At 42.4% G+C, this 23,008-nt stretch overlaps 1 protein-coding gene across 2 annotated transcripts in view; it reads right to left on the reverse strand.

Annotated features, from left to right (window-relative positions):
- Positions 1-14,767, reverse strand: part of APPL2 (adaptor protein, phosphotyrosine interacting with PH domain and leucine zipper 2) — a 39,587-nt gene extending 24,820 nt beyond the window's left edge. The window contains exons 1-2 of one of the 2 annotated variants that reach the window (XM_074871907.1): positions 14,559-14,767; positions 9,457-9,555 (exon numbers count right to left, since the gene is read on the reverse strand). In XM_074871907.1, coding sequence (XP_074728008.1) covers positions 9,457-9,555; positions 14,559-14,612 — 153 coding nt within the window. In that variant the 5' untranslated portion in view covers positions 14,613-14,767. The remainder of the gene's footprint in view (positions 1-9,456; positions 9,556-14,558) is intronic. The other variant, XM_074871906.1, reaches the window with a different exon arrangement.
- Positions 14,768-23,008: the final 8,241 nt, after the last annotated feature.

Raw genomic sequence — 23,008 nt, forward strand, 5'->3', positions numbered from 1 at the left:
AAACAAAATAATCTATTCCTCTCTCCAGATACATTAGACCATAGAGAGTTTGTAAAACTCAGAGCAATCTCTGAACTGCTTTAACAGCAGCCTTTATGCTGGGGCTGGTACAGGAAACCATTAAAACTGGGACAGAGCCTGTGTGCTCTCTTGTTCTCCCTTGTCATCCTGAGCACGCAGACCACGGCACAGTTAACTATCTGGGCCAGAGATTCTGAAACACCCTTGACTTTGGCCTGATGCCACCTCTGACATAGTGCATTACAGCCTGGTGCTTTTGCACCACCCTGGCACACCAGGAAGGAGAGTTAGTATGAACAGCAAAGCCCAAACACTTAGTCAGAGTCTTAAGTATGCCCAAATCAGAAAGAACAAAGAGACGTAGCCACAGCCTAGGTAACAGCAGCTGTATGTGAACACGTGGCAGAAAAAGATGGGTGAACTAATTCTGAACAACTTAAAACACTATGGTGATAATACTCACTGGTGGCTGGAGGTGGGAGAGCAGAGGCCTTCCAAGGCACAAACAAGGGCTCTGAACTGAGTTAATCTGGGTCCAAACTCAAATCATGTACACCCCATGACTATTCCCACCTCACAGTGACGGATTATTCTTGTTTCTGGTCTCGCACCAATTAGTAATGAACACTACAGTTTCGTACAGTAATAATGCCAAGGATTCATGTATGATTTGCAGGTTGGTTATGCAGACTGCATATTTTTTAATATGAAAAAGCTTTACACAGACACTTGGTATTTAAGTATTTCCCAAGCCAGTTGACGATGCAAAAGGATGTCATGCTTTATAACAAACTAACAAACCTTGCTAATGGCTCAGGGAAGGATAGGAACGAGCCTTAACTATCTGCTCCCAGGCTGTAAGAACACCCAAGAGACTTTGCCACCTTCAAAGTGAGAGCTAGAAAGCAATGACTTGATGACAGGAAGGATGAGACTCCTTCTATGTGGACTGATGACATTAAAAGGGTTTGTTCGTTTGTTTGTATGCATGTGGGTGGAGTCCAAAGATGAATTTAAGATTACAAAAAGAAGCAGAGGTAGGATCTTTTTCATAAACACAACCTCAAAGATAGAGCTGAGTAAGCTGAGTAAGAACTGCAAGAAGACTTAAGTCCTCACACAGCAACTGTGATGCCATCTGTCAGTTGTACAGTTGGGTCAGGGTGAGAGAAATCTTTTGAAATAAACTGAGTGTTAGAAACATGCCTCTTTTTTCTCTTTTTGTTTCATTTCACTTATTCCTTCAAAGTCTGCAACTGTGTGGTCTGTTCTGAATTTGGAAAATAAAAGCTTCTGGCTTTAACTTGCAAACACTACAAGAAGCTTCAGAATAACGGGCTGACACCAAAGGCGTCCCATCCCTTTGTCAGCCATCCTCAAAGTCTAACAGTTTGGTTTTTAAAGACTACAGATCCTCAATTTCCTCACCCAATATCCAAAGAGGAACAAAGAGCATCATTACTCATCTGTGTGGGACAGTTTGAGAATGGGCAATGCAAAGAGGTGTGTGGAAGAGAAGCATCTTCCAGTGATCACCACTCCCTGGGAGCAGTCTCTAGTATGTGACAGGGTAATGGGAGAATACATAAACCCTGCGGGTCTCAAAGGTCTGTAAATTAACATCATATCAAGTATATGATCAAGTGACAACAGTCACATACAGATCCCAAGCAGACATTCATGGCACATCATGTACTCCAAGTACAGAACAAATTGATGGAAGGGCCTGACATAAAATTTACTTTGGGATTTTGGGACAACAGCTCCACACATCACTGATATCCCATTGATGCCAGCAGGTCATATTTTTCATATATAGGCTTGGTTCTTTATGTCAGAACACCACAAACAAACTTGTTACTCAACCCCTGCGTACGTGGAAAAGTTAACCCTGGGCCCTTCATCCTCCCTCCCAACCTCTGCCAGACTTTGTTCCCATGAGAGGTACAAAATCATTCATCGTATCACTAGGGAAAAAAAAACCCAACCCAACAACCAAACACCACCCCCCCCAAACAGCTGTAAACAAACCAAATTAAGCTAGCAAACTGAAACACAGCAACACTGCTTAAAGAACAGGAAGCAGGCAAAGTGCTCTGATGACCTAGTGGTAATACTTCATTGCTAAACACACTGATCTGGGAAAATTTGGTTTAATCCTCCTCCCATTTCTTCCTAACCAGCCTTCTCTTCCCCCTCCCCCGATACTAATCAGTCTCAAGACTTAAAAGTTATTTGCATTGCTTCAATTGGCAAATCCACTAAATCCAGGCAAATTATTTTAACAGGTTTTAATCTATTTCCAAGACATTTTCCCATGAAATACAGCAACATTCACTTCTTTTATCCTGAAGTGACTGAAATTCAGTATACCACAGCAAAAGAAAAGCTACTACACAATCCTGACTGCCTGATCACATCTCTTCCACATTACCTGACATTTCAAAATTCATCAAGCATTTCTGGAGTGGGAGAACTATTAATGAGATGATGTATCAGGCAGAAACTCAGTAATCCTGAACAGAAATCCTAGTATTCTAAATGAGGGCAAAATTAAGCAGTACTGGGGCTTGAAAATACATTCATTTTCATTAGATGATTTTACTTAGCAAAGAAAACATCAATGTAGCACTAATGTAAAAAAAGTATACTAGAAGGAAAGAAGAAAGGACTGTATGAAAATAGGTATCAAGCAATCAGTTATGATTACACATGTGCTGACCTTTTTCTTTTTAACCTTGGCTGGCATGCTAGGGCATGCTAGCCCTATTAAAAAGTTCACTAACACCAGTTCAAATAGATAAGGTAATGGAAGCTGTGTCTTGAATCTAGCATTAATCTACCAGAAATGAAAAAAACAACAGATTAAAAAACATTGTTTAATTCTCAAGTTATTTCAGTATCTCACCCTGCCTTCAAGTCAGTCAGCAAGAAAATGTCCAACTGTTATTTTCAATCTAGTGCCAGAGCAAAAGCATGTGATTTTTCTGGGTTGATTCCACCTTCTTCATTATCACCTTTACTCACCAAGCTGTTCATATCATCAGAAGAGAGTATGATTTTTCTGTAACCCGTTTGTAATAAAATCCCATGCCGTTAACCATTTACTAGTGATGCAGTCCATCCCTTTTTAGGGTCTCTTTTTGAATTTTTCCAAAATAAACTCTTGAGGGCTAATACACTGAAGTCAGAAGACATTTCTATAGTCATCTAACAGACTCCAGATTTGAGGGCATGTAAAGGATTAAGTTGAGCTATAAATTAACTTCTAAAGACAGAGAGCTATTCCAGCATGTCCAATTCCAATCCCAATATAATGAAGCATTCTGCAAAGCTACTTTCCTACTCCAGCTAAAGCTGGCATTTTTAAAACTCTGCAAGTAACCAGCACACTGAACTGCCAAAGGCTTCTTCATGTAAACAAGCAAGATACTGATAAAGGTATTTATCCATGCACCCTGTATGTGCAGAATGACACATAATAAAATTTGGCCTACATCTGGGAAAGCTTAATGCCTCATAAATGAGGAAAAAAAACAACAGGTAGGTGGTTGAAGGAGGAGGTCCATGAGGCAGTTGCAGCCTTCTCATCTTTTCAGAACTAGGGAACACATTTACCTTCAAAACCAGGCACAACACAGAAAGAACTGGGTCTTGATACAACAGTTTTATGCAGCTCTGTCTGTATGTGCATGTCATCTTCCTACAAAATAGAGTTCTCCAGCAATCTAGTAAATGTTACAGTCTTACAGGCTTAGGTTTGCATGTTAAATAGCTTGGAAACATGAGCCCAAGGGTAAGAGAAGCTAAGCCTCACCAGGGTGCTCCGGCTACCCAGCACTTTACAAGATCAGGCTAACATATGGCTTGCCCTGCTGCTGATTCACAGCATGGCATCCACTCCTCATAAATGTGAACGGTTCATCTAATAGCTTCAAGAAATAGAAGACACTAGTCAAAACTCTGCTGTTAAACAGCAAAAGCAGCTACAGTAGGACGGCCAGTTCAGTAGGGAAAGAATCTTTCCAATTTCTTGTGAAACAATTACTCTCAGCAGGGCATCCATACGTTTATGCCTCCTTGTAGTACTCAAATCTCCAGATCCTGCTTAGTGCAATGTTAACTTGCTTCCAGGCATGGTGACAACTCCAACTTCATAGGCAGTACTAAAACCAACTCCCATGGCTTTGTAAATACATTAGTTCTCATGTGATAATGCTCTGCTTACCTCTGTTAGCAACATATGGTAAATATGCCTCAGGAAGTGCAGAGGTATATGATGCACACTTACCATGAATATGGAACTATATACAGTATTTCACAAAAGTCAGTGCTGACAACTGTAATTTATTTCATGTGTTTGTCCAACCTAACATTCTATTGAACCTCCTCTATGTTGAACTGAAAGTTTACAAAACGCTAACTTAAACTTTAATGTTTCAAAAGATTTTGGGAAAAAAAGTATTCTCATTTGAAAATACAACACAATTGTTGCCTCAGACATGAAAAGAAAGCAATTAAAATAAAAACTGTATCAGTGCTTACTTGTTAGTTTAGCAAGAACTAATTCAAGAATTCTGAACACTCAGGGTTAGCTATGAAAAAAAATACAAAAATCCATGCATGCCCTAGAGAGCTTGACACCTATCTACTGAGTTATAGCCTAGCGAAGTCAATATACAGAAGATGAAACAAGCAACACTGTTGAAAAACGCAGACATGGGGTGTCATGAATTGTCAGGAGTTTCCCTAAGAGTCTTCACATAAAAACGCAGTAAGCCCCAGAAGTTGTTGCTGCTTTGCCTGTGTGACTCTGGTGTCACAAGACAACTGCTCAGAGACACAGAGACTGAACAGAATTATACTTCACAGTTCCCATGCTGTTCTCTCTCTGGATATACTGATAAAGGCAACATGGGTTTCTTTTTATTCCTCTTCTGCCATCACTGCTCTTAGTATCTAGTCAGATTTGTCAGGAATAATGAGATGAAACCTCTTTCCAATGACAAAATATTGCATCTTACTTTCCTCTAACCTGCCTAACTATTTATTCTTCTAATAATCAGTACAGACACAACAGTCTCCTGAGTTTCTAAATGGCATTTAGTTTCAAGTGATGAACACAGCTGAGCCGTTTCTATAGTAAGATGAAGAACTGGAGGTGATAGTAAAGCTCTGAAAATAATTTACTATGGCAGTGGAAAGTCAGGAATGTAACCTGGGTGCACTTTGCTCAGACACCATTGCAAGAGCCTCAGCATGCAGCTTAAGAAAATGAAATTTTCTAACAGTCCCTGCTGGCTGCATTATATATTGCTCAGGTAATAAAATGTCCAGAATGATGAACACAACATTCACAGGAACCAGACAGCAGTAATGCCAGATGCAGCATCAGGGCTTGCTTGCAAGGAGGAAGAACTACAGGAATAAACTCTGTAAAGAAGATTTCCTCTGTAAGATCACTAACCTGATAACTACTTCAGGGTACCAGAGCACAGATGGGAGAACTACAGCAGGAAGTGCAATATGTACTCACACGGATGTGGTTTATTTGATGCATATAAAAATGCTTCACTATATTTACATACATGGGCTTGCCATATCAACCAAACCTCACTTCTTGAGTACAGTTCATACATTCGGGTTTCTGTGACTTCTCCTTAATCACAGCATCATACACTGCATCTGCCTTGTAGCATCAGTCTCTTTTTCACCAAAAGACTCCATGTGTGAAACAGAGTCACTACGCCATCACGTCTGGGGTGGGCACCCGAAAAGATGAGAGCATCATCCTGATCCTGCACAGGAGGATCTGAGGGTCTTGCACTCAAAGGCAATCTGCTAGCAATGCATCATCACCAGCTGCAGCCTGGTGTTAGCGGCCCTTCCGCACCAAGTGGCTCCAGAGGCCTCGACAGTATCCACTGCTACACCCTGTGACAGGATGCTGCAGATCCCTCCTTCCACTCTTGGGATAGAAGCAGTTTCAAGTCATTTCAAAGGTCCCATCTACATCGTTTACTGAAGCCCATCCCAATGAATGCACCCACTCCACCAATTGCCCTACTGTCACTAGAAAAGTTAAAGGCATGCAAAATTAAGTCCTGCTTGAATATATGCAAGTCTGAAAAGTTAGGTTCCCAGCACCTAGCAGAAATCTGCAGCTTAAAAAAACGGGGGGGGGTGGGGGGGTGTGTGTGGAATGAACGTTCAAAAAGATTCCTACTTTCCTAAGTGTTTTTAAAAGCTCTGGGCAAATATTTTTCTTTCTCACATTTCTTTCAAAGGCACTGATCCAAGTGTTTAGAGCAGCTTGAGCTGTCAATTTACAAACTTATTGCTGCTCTGCACACAAAGCCGTGTTTTGGGACAAATATATGCATATATCCACATGGATAATTAACAGCATGCAGTTGGTACTAATTGCTACTCCCCTGAGACTCTGCACTGCATCCATTCAGAACCATCAACTATTGTTATTTGATCATAAGCTACAGTGGTTTGAATTACATGAAAATCTGAGTTTTCATCACAAGAAACACCAAACTTCTAGTAAACTGCTCCAGAAAATCTTGAAAATATGGTTGAGACGTGGAAAATTTTAAAGTTCAGAATGTAGTTAGAAAGAATCAAGGTTTTTTTAAACTGCCCCGTTTTGAGGGGGCATAAACCCTGATTTTTAAACACTGTGCACTGGTACAACCCACTGCTGTTTTGTCTGACTGTCAGAACTGTGATTCCAGCCATTTTTATCGTCATTGCTTCAAAGTAGGTCAGTAACTGTAATTCTTAGTTTATAGATAAGGAAATTAGAGCAGGGGATGACAATGACTTTGGCAAAGACAAAATTTAAGTCAGGAAAACAGAAAGGCAAATTCAGAACCTGGCTTCTCAATACTCTCAACTTTACTAAATCTCGTCCCCTCTCAAAATGAAAAGGATTGCTAGCACTTCCTAATATGCCACTGTTGAGGCCCAGACAACGTGTCTCCTAACAACACATGAGCTAAAGTCTATTTCCTCTCAAGTTGTGATTAGGCAGCAAAGAAATATTACACATAGATTCTTCTTAACTGTCCATTTATGTTTAGTGGACAATTCAGCATTACACTTCTTTTTCTACTGCAACTGCAATCATATAATTTTGTAATAAGTCATGTGCCTCTCAAAAATTGAGGGTGAATTCAGTCAGAAAGTGTGTCTTCCTCTGAAATATTCAGAAAGGGCTCCTGACAAGCATATATTGATATTTGCAAGGCTCGGTAAAATTAGTCAGAAATCAATGTTAGCCTACAAACACCACCATTCTCTTGGGAATTATGCCATATATGGCTGATTTAAGTATTTCCATTATTTTTTATTTAAAAAAAACCCAACAGATTGTTGCCCCAGTTTTAATGTATTCTTTTAGGTCTCAAGCAAAAATATCAAGAGTTTTTAAAACATATATAGGAAAAAAAACCACAAGAAGTTTCAATTTTCTTTTCCACTTACATAATTAATATGATCTACTTATGCTTTCTTGTTACTGCAGTGTCACTTTTTTGCCCCTACTGGATTCTGAGAACACAAACCCAAACTGAAGTCACAACAGACAGTGATTTGGTAGGAATCAAATAGCAGAAGCAGCAGTATTAAGAACATGAAATGTTGAGCCAGTGTCCTTGGTGAAGTCCCTAACACTGGTCACTAAACCCGAATTTTCCTAAATCAGTTGGCTAGTGTAGGGTGCCCTCCTCCAAATCCTTACAAAGCTTGACTTTAAACAACTGCTGTGCACTTCCCATCCCAAAATAGCATCAAACTCGGATGAGGTATTTCAAGGAACACATCCAGTATTCACAGGTGACCAAGTATTTAAATCAAACTAAAGCAGGAAGTGTGCAGGAAGAAAGTGGCCAAGAAGTGAGGGGAAAATGAAGTAGACTCAGTACTACTGCAAAGTACAGATGGGTAAATGCGCTGAGACAGTGAGAAGAAAGAGGAAATGTCATAACTGTGGGGCAACAGAAATGGAGAAGGCTAAAAGCTGAGATGGAAAGGAAGAGGCAAACAAAAGCAGACAAAGCATTTTTTCATGAATAACAGGCCACCGCTTCCTAAAATGCCATCCTAAAAAGGCATCAGCAGGGAAAAGGGACATGTAGTTCACAAGCTGGACACTTCATAATCAAACCACATTTATTCTCTGATTTCCTTCTTTCATCCATTTCAATCGTACCTGCTCTTTGGTCTCAGATTTCTACCATCCAACATGCCCACGCTCTTGCTACCGTTAAAGCTCAGTGACTCTACCAAAACACCCATCGTTGACTTTCAGTGCTGACTTCAAGGCACCTCTCCAGCCCCTGGCAATGTGCTGTATTGTTTTCTAAGTATCTAAGCTGTGCTGTAAGCCTCTGATTGCTCTGCATTTGCACAGGGCCCAGGACATGAAGACTTCAAAGCTCTCCAAAGCTGGATCTTCCAGGTGTAAGTAGCTAGGTCCCGGGCAGACGGCTCTTCCAAGCCACACTATCAGTCACCTAAAAGACCAATCCCACCAAATGGACATGCACTTGCAGTAGTTTTATAGCTGAACTGATTCCTGATAATGTAAGAATCAGGCACTCAGTCTTCCAGTAAATTCAAAATACCTGCACTGTCCTCATCTCTCCGTGTCCTCTGATCTACTGGTTTAACAATAGAAAACCCATTGTTTCTAAGGACATCGGGTATCTAACCTACATAAATACTTGCAAAAGTTCCATGAGATACTGTGTGTGTCTTTAGAGATCTGGACATGGTATTTTTAAATACCTAGTTTTATGCACATGGGAATCCTAGCTTCACTGACAATCACTCAGATTTACAGTATTTTCCAAAGCACTGGGTATGATTTCCCTTGCAAGTTTCACTTTCAAAGAGATTTAGTCATCTAGGTCATGTAAGTACTTTAGAAAGAGGGGTTTTTTTTTGCTCCTGCTCCCATGGTTTTCACCCTGACTACTTTAGGTACTCAGCTTCAGTATGACTCAAAGTGTACATTCTCTCTGTAATCAATGCACATAAACAGTTCCTTCTAAATGGTGAGTCACAGCATCTAAGTTACATGCCTGAAGTCAGTGCGAATACCTATCTGTGTATTGTGTCTACACTTAGGCAAGTAATTTTGTCAAGGCTGGCCTTCCAATGTACCATAAGGTAAGGACATACTACAATTTTTCTTTCATGAATTGTTCGGAGACAGACAAAGCAGGTAAGATTTTTTTCATGCATATGACTCTTGAATATCAAGGCAGGAAGGGGCCTTGATATCAGATGGAAAACACCCACGACTCCTCTTAAACCACAAGAGGTGCAGGTACTTGGCAACTTTCATGTAAATAACAGCATCATCATAGCAATTTATCTTCTACTCCACATCGAACAAAAGAAACACAAATGAAAAATTACCTGAGCACCATAGACTCGTTGCATTGCCTGAAGCAACTGGTTTGTATATTCAGTAAGGGTTCCTGCATCTTCTTCAAATACACTGAGCAAAGATCGAGTCTTCAATAAAAGAAAAAAAGCAAATGGTTTTAGTCCCGAGTGAAAATATGAAAAAGAATCATCAATGACTGTAAATAGATGGTAGCAAAAAATACAAATCAATGAGAAATGATAAGCCTTTACCTTTGCATGATTCTGTTTACTCAGAACCTCAAAACACGTAGAAATTAGTCCTTCTGTTATGGATAGGTAAACTGAGGCATAAGGAAGCAAAGTGATAAAATGCTATGGCCAAATCCTGACTCCCAGTCTCTTGCTCTAACTAACAGACATTCCTTCCAACACAATCAGGAATGTAAAAAATCCTGAATATCTGCCTGCTGACTACAGTAATCCAAACCACGTTAGACTCTGGGTCAAACACCACTGCTTGCTCACTTTACTTCTCTAATGTCAGACTGCATTAAAAACACCCCTGTCCACGAGATAATTTAGAGTATTATTCACTCTCAACTGTCTTGAGCAACTCTTAAAGGGCCACTGCCAAAGCTAGCTGACGTAATCAGACCAAACAACTGAGTGTTCATCTACAACAACAGGCACAGAAGTATACACCCACTCAGAGATACCCTGTACCTTCTCCATTCTGGTAGCTCATCCTTGTCAGTAAACAGGGGGGAAAAAGGGCATAATGACTTGTGTTATCTTAAAGACATAAATTCCCTTGATTTGCTTTGGTGGAATCATCAGGAATTATGTTGCTCACACAGCTCCTGAGATGGGAAACAAAGATATCTTGGAATAATGCCGAGCTCCAGAATTTGCTAGATCATGACAACAATGAAAGAGGGAAGGCTGCCCCTTTAACAAACTCATGATCCATCCTTAGTCTTAACTTTGGTAAATCCAAACTATTTGATGCTAACTGGCAATGTCTTTCCATCTGTACATCTAACTTCCACGACGTTAATTAGTTTCATCTGCCTATGTTAGGGGCATGCATAAACACCAGTACTTTCATAATCATGTCAGTCCTGTAACTGAGCAAGTGCTTTATCTATCCTCCTATTACAGGAATCTCTAATGTACCTGAAGTACCCAGGTTCAAATCTGGGAAATTTATTTCAAAGATTTAAGATAGTTTTAAGTTGCTTCACTATTTTAACAGAAGGCACATGTACTTCCCCAAGGCATTTATTCTTCTCTGCAAAACTCTCTGCCCATACTTTATGCTTGTCCTGAAAAACACAAAATCAGCATCCTTCAAGAATCCTGGCCTAAGATTAACTATCATTTCATCTCTGCTGTGATGTATCTAAGCCAAAAATTATTGTTGCTTAGCGGTAAAAGTACATGACTTGGGAGTCAGTCTTTGGGTTCTGTTCTAGACGTTGCACGGGAACTTCCATACTTTGAGTAACTCTAAAGCTCTCAACATTTCAGTCTGCTAACGTGCCAAGCTGCTACAATACTTCCTACCTTAGAGATGGGAAACCAGTTTTGAGATCTTAGCATGTAAGGAGATATGTAATACAAAGTACTGTTTTCAAACAAAGAGAACATAAAAACCAAAGAATGGAGAGAAGGCCAAGTCAGTGAAACGGATATCAAGAACCCAAACTTATAAAGGACCTTTCTACAGAACTTCCCTACAAGGACAGTGGCATGATTTTGAGAGTTTTCCACACTAAGCTATTATTACAGGAACTGAAAACATATTCAAAAAACATCTGGTTTTAAGTGTTTTATCTTCAACAGTGCATTAAAACAAGCAAAACTAATGTCAACAAACTATCTTCTATCTATACAGTGTTCATCTTCCTTGTTCAGTGTTACAACAGCACATGAAATTCACAGGGTATGAAGATGGTTAAAAAATAAATCTCGGGAAGGCAAAAATTATAAAACATGACACAATGTTTATCAAGACAAATCTGAAACCAAGACTAAAAAGTTAAAGAAATTGCTGGAAGTGTGCTACAAATCACACATTTCTGCATGCTGGAAAAGGCTTCCAAACACAGGAATGTCAGCTACATTCCTAAATCTCACTGAATTTTTGCAGGTTCAGTTTTTCAGATGTCTAAATACAGGTTGAGGTAGAACAGCTCTGGGAAATAATTTCTGAAAGTCTTGTCCTCAGTTATTAGGACACTGTTCAAAAATAATAAAAACAATAAATGATTCAAAAAGTTTGGAAGTTTCTTAGAAACTTTTATATTTAAGAACACCATTTTAAATTATTGCAACAAAATATCAGCATGTGTATATTTTTGCTGTTACTGTTTTGAAAAATTCTGGAATAGCAGCTAATGCTGCTGAAATAAAGCAGTAATCCAAATATTAAGCTAACATGTAGGAATCCTCATTAATAGCACCATTATCTCAGATTCTGGAAACATAGGAAAGAAATTTCTTCTTTCATCCAAGTATTTCCCTTGGTTTTAGCATGACTGCTTACGTAAATTTATCTCCTATTTTATGGCCAAACACTTCAAAATTAAGACACTTTTTATGGCCTTTTTCAGCCAATGTTTGGAGACAAATCAAGACAAAAGTACTATATTGCTGGAGAGAGAGAAATCAAGTTTCAGAAAACTGATGAAGAAATAACTTTGGCCTAATTCTTGTCAGTCTTGCACATAATTTACATACTTCACACAGTTCATACAAAGTGAGGTTATGTCCCCATTTTACCATCCCTTTGCTTTGCTGCAAGTGACTGCACAGGGCAGAGGAGAATCATGTCACTTTCCAAAGTAAATGATCCCATAAGTTGCTACACTGTAAGTTCTGTGGAACAGAGACTGCCTTTTTGCTTTGATTTTGTAGCACCCAGCTTACAGGGGGACTCTGTTGTGCTGTGAATCTAAAGCTCTCCCCAAGAAAAAAGTAATAAAAATATAAAAGACTTAAACACCCCAACCCCTTATGCTCCCACCCCCATTTTCTTACGTGAAAAAATAGATTTTAGCAACACTGGGCCATTACAGAAATTAAACAATGCCTCTCCCTCCCAAAATTTTAGGACTTGAACAAAAAGCAATGACCAAATCAAGCCAAAACATCCTGCAAATACTCTGGTTTATGCACAGCCTGGTATTTCCAGTAATTGCAAAGGAGATGTTAACAGCCTTCATTTCAGGTCAGAAGAAAGATGAAGACCTCCAAATGCAATTCAGTGCATTGTTCAACTGCTTTCAGTCAGTGTTACATTTTTAATCATTGAAGGAAGTGTTGACTGAAAAGGGGAATGAGTTCACCTATCCCTGCGTGTCAAGTTGTTCAGCTCCAGAATGCAGTAGGGAGGTTAATACTAAAAATGTTAATAACTGCTCATAATAGATCTAGCACATTTTGGTAAAATGTGGAACACAGAACAGTTCAGACTCTCAAAGAACTCAGCAGGTCACCTTGTCCAAACCCCTGCTCAAAGCAGGACTTACCCTGACATTACATCAGGTTACTCCACACTTTTTCCAGTTGAGTTTTGAAAACCTCTGATCTCCAAACTGGAGATTCCATGTATGCCATATCAAACAGATGATGAAAATCATTCTTACTAGGACGGGATTTCATAGAATCACAGAAAAACAGGTTAAGAAGAGTTGATCCAGATGAGCCCCAAGACTCATTAAGTCCTGACAGGTGCAAGTCCAATCTTTCCTTCAATACATCTCATGACAGACTCCGTAACACCTATCAGCAATCTGCTCCACAGCTTACCTATTCATTCCTCCTCCTCCTGATCCATCAGCAGATGAGTTAGGATTACAACACAGGGCTCCCTGCACAGGGAGCAGGATCCATGCTGATCCACCCTGCCCTCCCTCCTTCTTTTCCTGCTTCACCAATTACTTTTGTATCTCTGTCTGGACCTCACTTTGTCCTCAAGTGCGCCTTCCCTACTCACCCCTCTGTGAAACTTCCACTCTTTCCCTTTCCCTTTATTTCTCTCTTCCATCTAAACTTTCCGCTTTCCCCTCTCCTTTCCCACCTCTCAAGGCCTCATACCTCTCCGCCCCCTGAGAATGTCATGACATGATGTGTTCTTCACTGTGGGGTTTCCACAGTCCTCAAGGGTCACTTCTGCAGCTGTGTCGCATCATGGCTCCCAACAACGGGGCACAGGGTGCTACTCTGGGCACTCTTAAGGACCAGCCCCTCTGAGAATTTATGTATCTTCTGTGCACCTAGGAGCCAACAGAAGACTTTGCAGAGGGGTGAGAGGAGAAATGTCCTCCCCTGCCTGCAGTTGGGAAGGGAAGGGCAGCAACCTTCTGTCCTCGTTTCTCAGACTCCTTCAGAGGGAGGTCATCTTCGGTGGGATTCACCTCACCTCATCTATCCTCACGGGAAGTCTCTGTATCTGCACTACCGCCCCTGGGACCCTTCACCGCTTGTGGGGAGAAGCAGGCATGCTGGTTGTGACATTCCTGCAGCCCACTTTTGTCACCAGGGCCAGGTGACTCACAGAGCTGAAGTCTCCCTTTCCCTCGGGGACCTCGGGGGAAGCCAGGGCACCAAGTCATGCCCACCCATCCTTTCCCAACACACCTCACCTCTTCAGGGCAAGCCTCACACCCAGCGAGCGCACACCAGGACAGGACAGCGTGAGGGAAAAGCCAAAGGAGGGGTTTCTCTGAGGGAGGTGAGGAGGAAGGGCGCTGTGCCCCGGCCCCCTCACACCCTGCCCCTCCGCACTAGGGTGCCGCCCTCGTCCCCGGAGGCCCCCAGGAGCTGACACGGCCTGTTTTTCCCCGACAGCTTACCCAGGAGGAGACCAAAGCCTTCCCCCGACGCCACCCGGGTGCCGTTTACCTGCACCACAGCACCCCGGCTCCCCGACGGCTCCGACGGGCGAAGTCCCCCTGACCCACCCCTGCCGCCCCGCTCTCCTACACCGCCTGCTGACACCCCTCTCCCCGCCGCGGGACGGCGGCTCCCCGGGCCTCCCGAGCCGCCAACCCCGCACCGCCCCGGCCGGCACCGCCAGCTCAGGTGCGCCACACCGGCGGGGCTCTGCCCCGGCCCCGGTTTCGCCGCTGGCAGCGGGCCGCTACCTGCGGGCTGTCCTGCAAAGCCTCTTCCAGGAGGAGTTTGTCGACGGCCGGCATGTTGGCGCTGCGGCGCGGCTGGGCGCTGGGAGCTGGGTGCGCGGCGGACGCCCGCTGGCACGCCCCGGTGGCGGGGCTCGGCGGCGTCCCTCCCCGCGGGGGCGGCCGCGGTTCTCCGCGGGCAGCGGGGACGGCGGCTGGCTGGCTCCGCTGGCGGGGTGGGGGCGGCAGCCCGGGGCCGCTCACTCCTCCCAGTTCCCGTCCGCCGGAGGAAGCGAGTCACGGGGAGGGCCGGCGGCAGGAGGGAGCACGGCAGGCGGGGGGTGGCTTCCTGCCGCCATTAACTCCTCGGGCCTGGCCGGCGCCGCGGCGGCCTCGCCCGGGGGGAGGGAGGCCCCAGATGGAGGGCGCCCCTTCCCCTCCTCCCCAGCCGCGGGCAGCAGGGGCTGGAAAGGCCTCTCGCAGCCCTGCTCGTGGCCTCGTTCCCTGGACAGGAGGGTGGCGGGAAGCGGGATGCAGCAGGGCGGTGGTTCCCCCCTCAGCAGAGGGAGATCTCCCTGGCTGTGAGGGTGCGGGGTGTGATGATGGAAATGAGGGGAAGATCGCATCCTCCAGCGAGGCTTGTGGGCCTTGAGAACCTCCAGCCGTGGGTGAGCCCTTTACGGTGCCCCTCGGGGCGTCGCGGCTCTCCTCAGCGCAGGGCTGGGGGCTGCCAGCAGGGTCAGCCAGGCTACTGGGCCCCGGGTGGCTCAGAAAAGCACCCCAGGGTTGCCCATTTCCTAGGACCAGTGCAGCCACTGGCTGAGATGGGCCTGCTTACGAGCTGCCTTCGTTTGTGGCATCTGCGTTCATTCTCGTTTATGGACAACTCTGCAAGCAAAACTGTGGGGCCGCAGAGTGCGCCAGGCAGGTCAGTCCCCCTCAGCCAGGTCCCTGCACTTGCGGGGTTAGAAGGGAGGCGTTCTCAGTTACTGATCCTTCAAGTACAAAGCCATGTTTTTATGACCATCTCACTGCTGTCTTAATTGCGGTGGATAATGTCAGCATTTGGACACTAATTCAGATGCTTAGTTGAACAAAGCTAATGTTTTCAAAGTAAGCAGAGTCTTGCTTGATCCATGGGTGTTTCATTCAGTTCACGTTTTTGAAGGGTGGCCACTGCTTTTGGATGCCTCAGTTTCTCTAAAAGCCCTGAGTTACTGATCCGCAGATCAGTTGCTCTGTGCTTGTCAAATGTAGCTTTTGTTGTTCCAGTGTGGCTTAAGACAAAAGTGGAGACACTCAAAACCAGAATCCCGTTTAAGAAAAAAACATTTCTGAAGAGTTTAGGAAGAATCCTGCCAATTAAACAGAATATGCAAACAAAAATACTGGCTGTAAAATTACAAGATGTTATCATCTTCAAAGAAATTTTACAGTCTTCAGATAACTCATGTTGCTGCTGTCTTTTAAAAGAAGCAATATTTTAAAAAAATCCAGCTTGAGTTGTAAAAGAACTCCAAACATTTGCATTGGCCTGCTTTGCCATTATGGTAAGTGTCTCCTTTTTGCATCTAAATCCCAGTGGATTTTTCCACTTCTGTCCTTCTTTAACACTAGTGAACATTTTATATGGCAAGAAAGGTGATTGCTAATACAGATTTTTTTTTTTCAGATTTTTTGCTGATTAAAAGACTGTACACAAGTAGGTGGTCGTAGGAAAGTTTTGCAGATCAGCTGGATGATTGTTTGCTTTAATTATGTATGAGAAATGATCATTGAACCCTGTAATTTTGGCTAAGGTATTTCTGTGGGTCTGACATTGATTGGTATTGCTTCTGAAGCTTGTGACAGAACCTTTAACCCAATGTGCCAAGCCAGCCTTTGTATGACTCTGCTCCACTGGTCCTGAAGCTGGACTCCCTGTTCCAAACCCTTGAGTAAGAACAGAGTTCTCACGTTCAGTCCACTTTTCTTGCCTGAATAAAGACACTGAGCCATAATAAAAATCACTGGCTAATACCAAAAATACTGAGTATGACAGTATATATTTAGATAATGAGAAAACAAAAATAGATACGGCTTTATCATAATAATGTTGTTTCAGAGAATGTTAGAATGGTAGAAAGAGGTCAGAGAAATTTTTTTTGCCTACAGAATATGAAGGCATTAGACTTAAGAATCCATGACCGCTTCTGAGCCGATTTTGTCAGGGTGTATTAGTCTTATTTTTCTTTCTTCAGATACTTTGAAAACATTATTTGAAATGCACTGAGGAAGAGAAGACCATGCTTTAATCAGATTTTCTGTATCTGTTAAAGTAGCTTCAGGGCATTTTTTAATATTCCCCAAATACTTCTGTTACAACTTACTTTCCCCCTCTAAGTCTTGAAATAGTTCAGCAACGGCTCTTCCCCATTGGGCGGAAGTATGTCCTTCAAGAAAACATCGGCATGGTTTGTGGTTTTATTTCACATTGTCTTCCTTCCCAGGAGCTACAACCTTTAAGGTCTTATCTTACTCCTCTTGATGGCTTTGTTTAGTCTAAGGTTCAAGTGTGGAAGCCTGTTGTCATTACAAAATTGAGGATAGCCAGAACAGGTTCTACTAGTTTTATTTAAATAAAACAAAAAGCACTCCAGTAACTACTGAAGGGTGACCCTTTTACTATGTGTCATTCTTTTTTGCATCATTCCTTAGCTATAAACTTGGTGAATTGCTTATTTATAGTGATCAAAACCATTTTTATCTAACTTTCCTAATACAGTCCAGGTGGTTTTGAATTTTTAAAAAAAAATTAAAAATCTTGCCTACTAATAATTGAAATTAATCTTTTCCTTGTATTACTGATAATTGCAATTAATTTCCCAGTCACCTAGTTTTATTAGGTCTCAAGAATTATTCTTCAGTCTTGGTAACTCCAAATAATTTTTCTAAAATAATTAAAATAACCCATAGTACTACCACCAAACACTTTAAGAATTTATTTAGACAACAGTAATGATATTATAAAAGAATTAGGTACCTTTGTGTATAAGTGGACCTTTGGGTAGGGGGTGTCTAAGCCTTTGACACAAGAAGCAGCTGTCTCTGGGTGTCGCGGGTTTCCGTGCATGGCACCAGTGCTGCAGGGCTGGGCTGCCAGGCCTGGCCAGTCCAGCTCCAGGTGGCATTTCTGGGGCACTCTGCGGTACCTGTGCTGCATCTGGTACTGGAGGTACACAGTATTTTATGTCTGAAAGAGAAGTGGCATGACATTTACCTCATTGTGTGGTCCCAGAGCTGCTCGCTGCACTGGGCAGTGCTAACAGCGGACTAACAACAGTTCAGCTTCTGTCTTCTAAACCCAGGTATTGAATGCAATACTCGGTTGCTACAAAAAGTCTTGCTAGTGAAAAGCACTCTGACAGCTATTTTTCAAAGTCAAATTTAATGGGAACATTGTACGTACAGAAAGAGAATAGGGAAACAGCAGACACAGTACCTGGAATCAGTCATCTGAATGTTCAAAAAACCTGTCACGGCGGTAGGAGCTGAGCTGAAGAACACTTCCAGTAAGCAGTCCAATTAATTTTTATGTGCATATTCTGTAACCTACAGATGATTATGTTAGGATAAATGCCTCTTAGAATGTGGAAACTTAAGGTAAAAACCCTGGAATGACCAAAATGAAATTGATACATACTGCTTATAAAACTAATAAGAATTAATAGTATCAAATAAAATCAATAAATAATTGAGCGTTGAGTATAAAGTTAATTCATTACGTGAACTAATTGTACTGTTTCTAAGAAAAGATAGTGTCTCCTTCCAGCAAAAGCCTGAATGTAGCCCCAAAATCTCATAGTTGAGAGAATGAACAATTTTAAAGGAAATAAGGAGAAAGTTTGGATTGTTCTGTAAGCTCAAGATTTGTCTGCTATATGAATCTCTTGGCAAAGTGATGTAAAATCTGCTGGTCCTACTGCAGTTTTGCAGAAATTAGTACATCTTCAAACTTGAATTTGGGGTTGTACGTGTGATAGTCTTGTTCCTATTTGAGGCTGGTCAGGAATATCCCTTGGTAACCAGCCAGTCACGTATAGTCCTCCCCAGACTGCCTTTGCTGATGTGACAGGAGGGACCACAGTGTGAGGCGGCAGCTGGGGACTGTGCTTCCGCAGGACTGGAGGGTCTCAGTGCCGTGCTTCCAGGTTTGCCCAAGTGCTTTCCCACCTGACTGCCCAGTGCCAGCTCGGGGCTGGAAGCAGCAGTGCTGAACATGGATAGTGCTGTGCGTGAGTTAATAAGCCCTGCCAGCTTTAATTGGCCTCTTTGGAAACAAGGCAGCTGTTGTGCATCCTTAGCATAATTTATTTCCAAATTTGATAATCCACCCAGTATTAATGGAGAGCTGACTATAATTATTTTTTCTGGTTAGACTAGTTACAGAGTAAGTCATATTGCATTGTGTTTTCTTTCTCAGATGTTCCATTATAACTTTAAAGAACATATTGCGTTACACTTCCTTTTTGGCTTCATACCTTATACTTTACAAGAAATTTCTGAGCAATAGTGTGCTAGTCACATGTTTGCTAAGTCAGCTGAGTCTATTTATGCATTTAACACAGTGTCTAATATTCTTCGAGCTCAGTAACAAAGAAATCTTTGAACTACAGATGACTTTCTGAGGTGTAGTAAATTACCCTAAGTTGTGCAGCTGTCCTGCATAAATATGGGGGGTATATTAAATGATAGTAGCAATAAATTACTTCAAATGAATTCTTTACAAGTGAAAGATTTGAAAAAGATTCTCACTATTCTCACTAGCAGAAGCATCCCAAAACAATTTTTAATAGTATCTGAATAAATTACTGGTTAAATTAGTAATAGAGCATCTAATGTACAGGACAACTCTTGGACCCATAGAGGAGTATCTTGTGATTTTGTGTATGACCCACAAAATAATACCAGGCTGAAATAAAATTCCATTGAAATTATTTATTGCCATGTAACCAAGATCTCATGCTCTTTGTTTTAACGTAAAACACATGGCTTTGTTTATTTCCATTAAACACATTAGTAATATGCCAAAATGGATATATACAGATGTACTGGCTAGTGGGATGGATCGAATTAAAATCTCTTTGAAGGTGACGGGTATAACTGCCGTCTTTAATTTCATGTAATTTAAGGACAATTAAGTTCCCTCATGTAACCAAGTACCGCAGCAGTCTCCATCCAGATCCAGGATAAGAATATGGTTTCAGAAGCCAGAGCCTCTGATGACAGTACCAGCTAGAGGTGCTTCCTCCACGCCTGGCTCTGCCCTGCGGTGTGTGGCCTCCGGTGGTATTGGCACGACTCTTTGTTTGGGAGCCTGCTGGTTGAAGGGCACCTGATTTAACAGTTTGCATTTGCTTTGCAAGGAACGGGAGCAAGTAGAGAATGGGTTGTTCATTGGTGGGGAGAAGTACTGAAATATTTTAAGCTGATATTATTACCTTTTGTCCACAGTTTTTTCAGTGCTTGGGCAAATGCTAAGATATAGGCCCCTTTCTCCTTTTAGCTGTGTTTTTTGTAGTGTATGTTGCTTCCTAATGTAGCAGACACTTCTATTTCAGATGATGGTCCAGTGGAATTTGGGGGTATCTGAGGTATAGTGAAAAATCTTACTGTGAAATCCAACAAGTGACAGAAAGAATAATACAAGTGCTTTGTCAAAAAAAGGCGCATGTGGTATGATTCTGTAGATTAAAATAAGAGACATGTAATACCTGGCATATAATTGTTTTATGAAATGCTAATAAGTAACCTTTTAGGTATAAAGGTCACCAAAGGTCAGAATACCAATGCAGAATGCAAATGCAGGTTGGATCTGCAGGTAGGACTGTCAGTTTAGTGTCAGAGGGAACGCTGACTCAGAGCCTTTCTTTTATAGTTTCAAAAATAAGTTAATACAAGTATCAGAAGCAAATGCACTTCATGTTGTCACTGTGTCTAAAGCCAGCTTTTAGCCTGATTTTTTAATCATGATAACACCTGAACCAACCAGGCCCTGCACTCTCGTGTTTCCTTCTGAGTTCATGTTGTCTTAACGCTGATCACTCTCTTTGATTCACCTTCCCTTGGCATCTTTCTATGGCTGCTTAGGCACAATAAAGTTTTAACACTTATATATAGCAGAACATATCCTAAGGCCTATTAGAAGTCCACAAAACTCTACTAGCATTATTATATCCCTTTTGGCCTTCCTGCTTGCTGTTTGGGCTCTTTTTGTTCTGTGTACATAGTGTGGCACAAGGGGGTCCTGGTCCATAACTGAAGCCACTGCAGACTACAGAGGCCCCAGACAGCCCTCCTGGTTGCTTTCCCCTTGTGCAGAGCCTGCGCTGCCCGAGGCAAAGCCAGAACAGGACGTGGGGGTGCAACAGGGTGTCATTTTGTGTTTGTAGAGAAACAGCAGAAAACCCAGAGTATGATACAGAAAGCAATAAGGAAACTCTAGGCAGTGCCCGAATGGGCACTTCTATCACAATCCGTTTTCTGAGGGGGAGTGACTCTTCCAGGCAGGCTGCCAAGGCAGCGTCATGAACACAAGTACACAAGCAAGTGCTGGCATACCAGGAAGATATGCTGCTGCACTGCTGCCCAGGCAAAAGGTTCAGATACTCCCAATCTAGCTCAGCAGGAACCATCTCACCAAGCTGTGTTGATCCACAGTCCTCAGATGCTTCCAGTTTTGCAAGATCAGACGTTTCCAATTTTTCTTCCTGTGACAGCCACTTAAAAGTTCTCCTGCTGTCTGGAGAAAGCCAAATACTGGAAACCCTTTCCTGTCATATGACTGGACCTACTGTTGCTAATGCAGGGCTTGCCAGCCAGCCAGAATTGCACAGCATGTGAACTGAGACGCTCCATCCAGCATTGCTGCTGGTGGCAGGATCGTCACCCCTGCACGCTGGTGGCTTGCTTTTGTGGGGGCCAGTTAGGAGTACAAGGGGAACAGATTTGAAAGATTATGGTAGAGGTTGCAAGCCACATATTGTTATTACCTTTCATAGTGTTGTAGCTCTTAAGAGTATGATGTCAGAGATGTGTTGGTCTTACTGACACGGTTAAGAGCATGGCCCCTAGAAAAGCTGCAGAGCATGACCCCTAGAAGGCTGGCAGCAGTGCCAGACTGCTGCTGTTAGCAAAATAATCCTTCCAGTCGGCAGACCTCTCTCAGTGCGCTCGTGGAGTTTTTCTAGGATAAAGGCCACCATGAGCAAGGTACAAGCGAGATGAATTATCCCACCAGGCAGCCTGCCGGCTGTGAACTGCCCACCTTATGTGACTGTTTGAGCCCCTCACATCAACTGCAGAGTTTGCCTTGCAGCAGAGCTGCTGCCCTGCCCTTTTGTTTTCCACCGTGTGATTTGTGATGCAGGCAGGTGTTCTGTAACCCCGTATTGATGCCGTATATTACCTGTGCACTTGACTACCTGGCTCCAGTCCTGCAAACACAGAAACTGGGGTTTAGCCTGTCAAATTCTTGGAGATTAATCAGACATATAAATGTTGGCTGGATCTGTAAATAGTTTTTCAGTTCTTTCAAATTCATTTATGGTAACACATTGCTTATCCTTGTTTTTCTTTCACTTTTTAAAAACAGAACATTTAGTTCAAGGGTCACATACAGTCATTATCTTTAAATACTATGTAAACATAAGTGCTGACAAGATCATAGGTCAGCAAGCAGCTGTCTGTGAAAACCATGAACCATGCAGACAACATGTACAACAGACAGAGTCAATAGGACCTAATAATATACATGAGTTTTTCTTCGAGGGGACCAATGGTTCCTGATTAGGTTTTCACCCTCTCAAACCAAACCTGTATAAAATAGCAAAAAGAAAAAAGCCCCAAGCAGAACAGCAATGCATATCCGTGACTGGGAGAACATAATTAATAATGCCATAGAAAATGTTCTCGTCAGCATTTAAACTAAATTGCTTTGAAAGAAATCTATGACAAAAGAAAAGTCTCTGGAGTTCTTCAGCCCTTGCCTGAACAGAAGTGCTCGTGTATACCATACTTCAGAGGTTTTGTTACATTTGATTTACACTGCGTCGTAGCATTGCCAAAAGGAGCAACGTTCAGTACTTTGAAAACTAAAGAAAGAGTGGCTTGGTTTCAGATAAGTGCTCTGGTTATTGTTAGCTTTGAGTCCAGATCTCTTCTCGTTTACACTGTTGTACATTTGGATCGGTGCTGCTGGCACCTTGTCTCAGCCTTCTGGGGCAGGTTTGCTGTGACAGCTACTGGACTGTCAGCTCCCCATCAGCGCTTCCCCGAGCGACATGTGCTTCTCCGTATAAGAGAGATTTTGGTTTTGCTGGAAAAGGACTAGTCCTTATCATTGTAGAGGAAAAAGCAAGTTTTCAAAACCTAAATGCTCACTAATCAGAAATCAAAGAAGTAAATCTCCACAGCAATTATTTTAAGCTAAGTTC

The sequence above is a fragment of the Strix uralensis genome, chromosome 5 (assembly GCF_047716275.1).
Source record: "Strix uralensis isolate ZFMK-TIS-50842 chromosome 5, bStrUra1, whole genome shotgun sequence".
Taxonomy (NCBI): Eukaryota; Metazoa; Chordata; class Aves; order Strigiformes; family Strigidae; genus Strix; species Strix uralensis.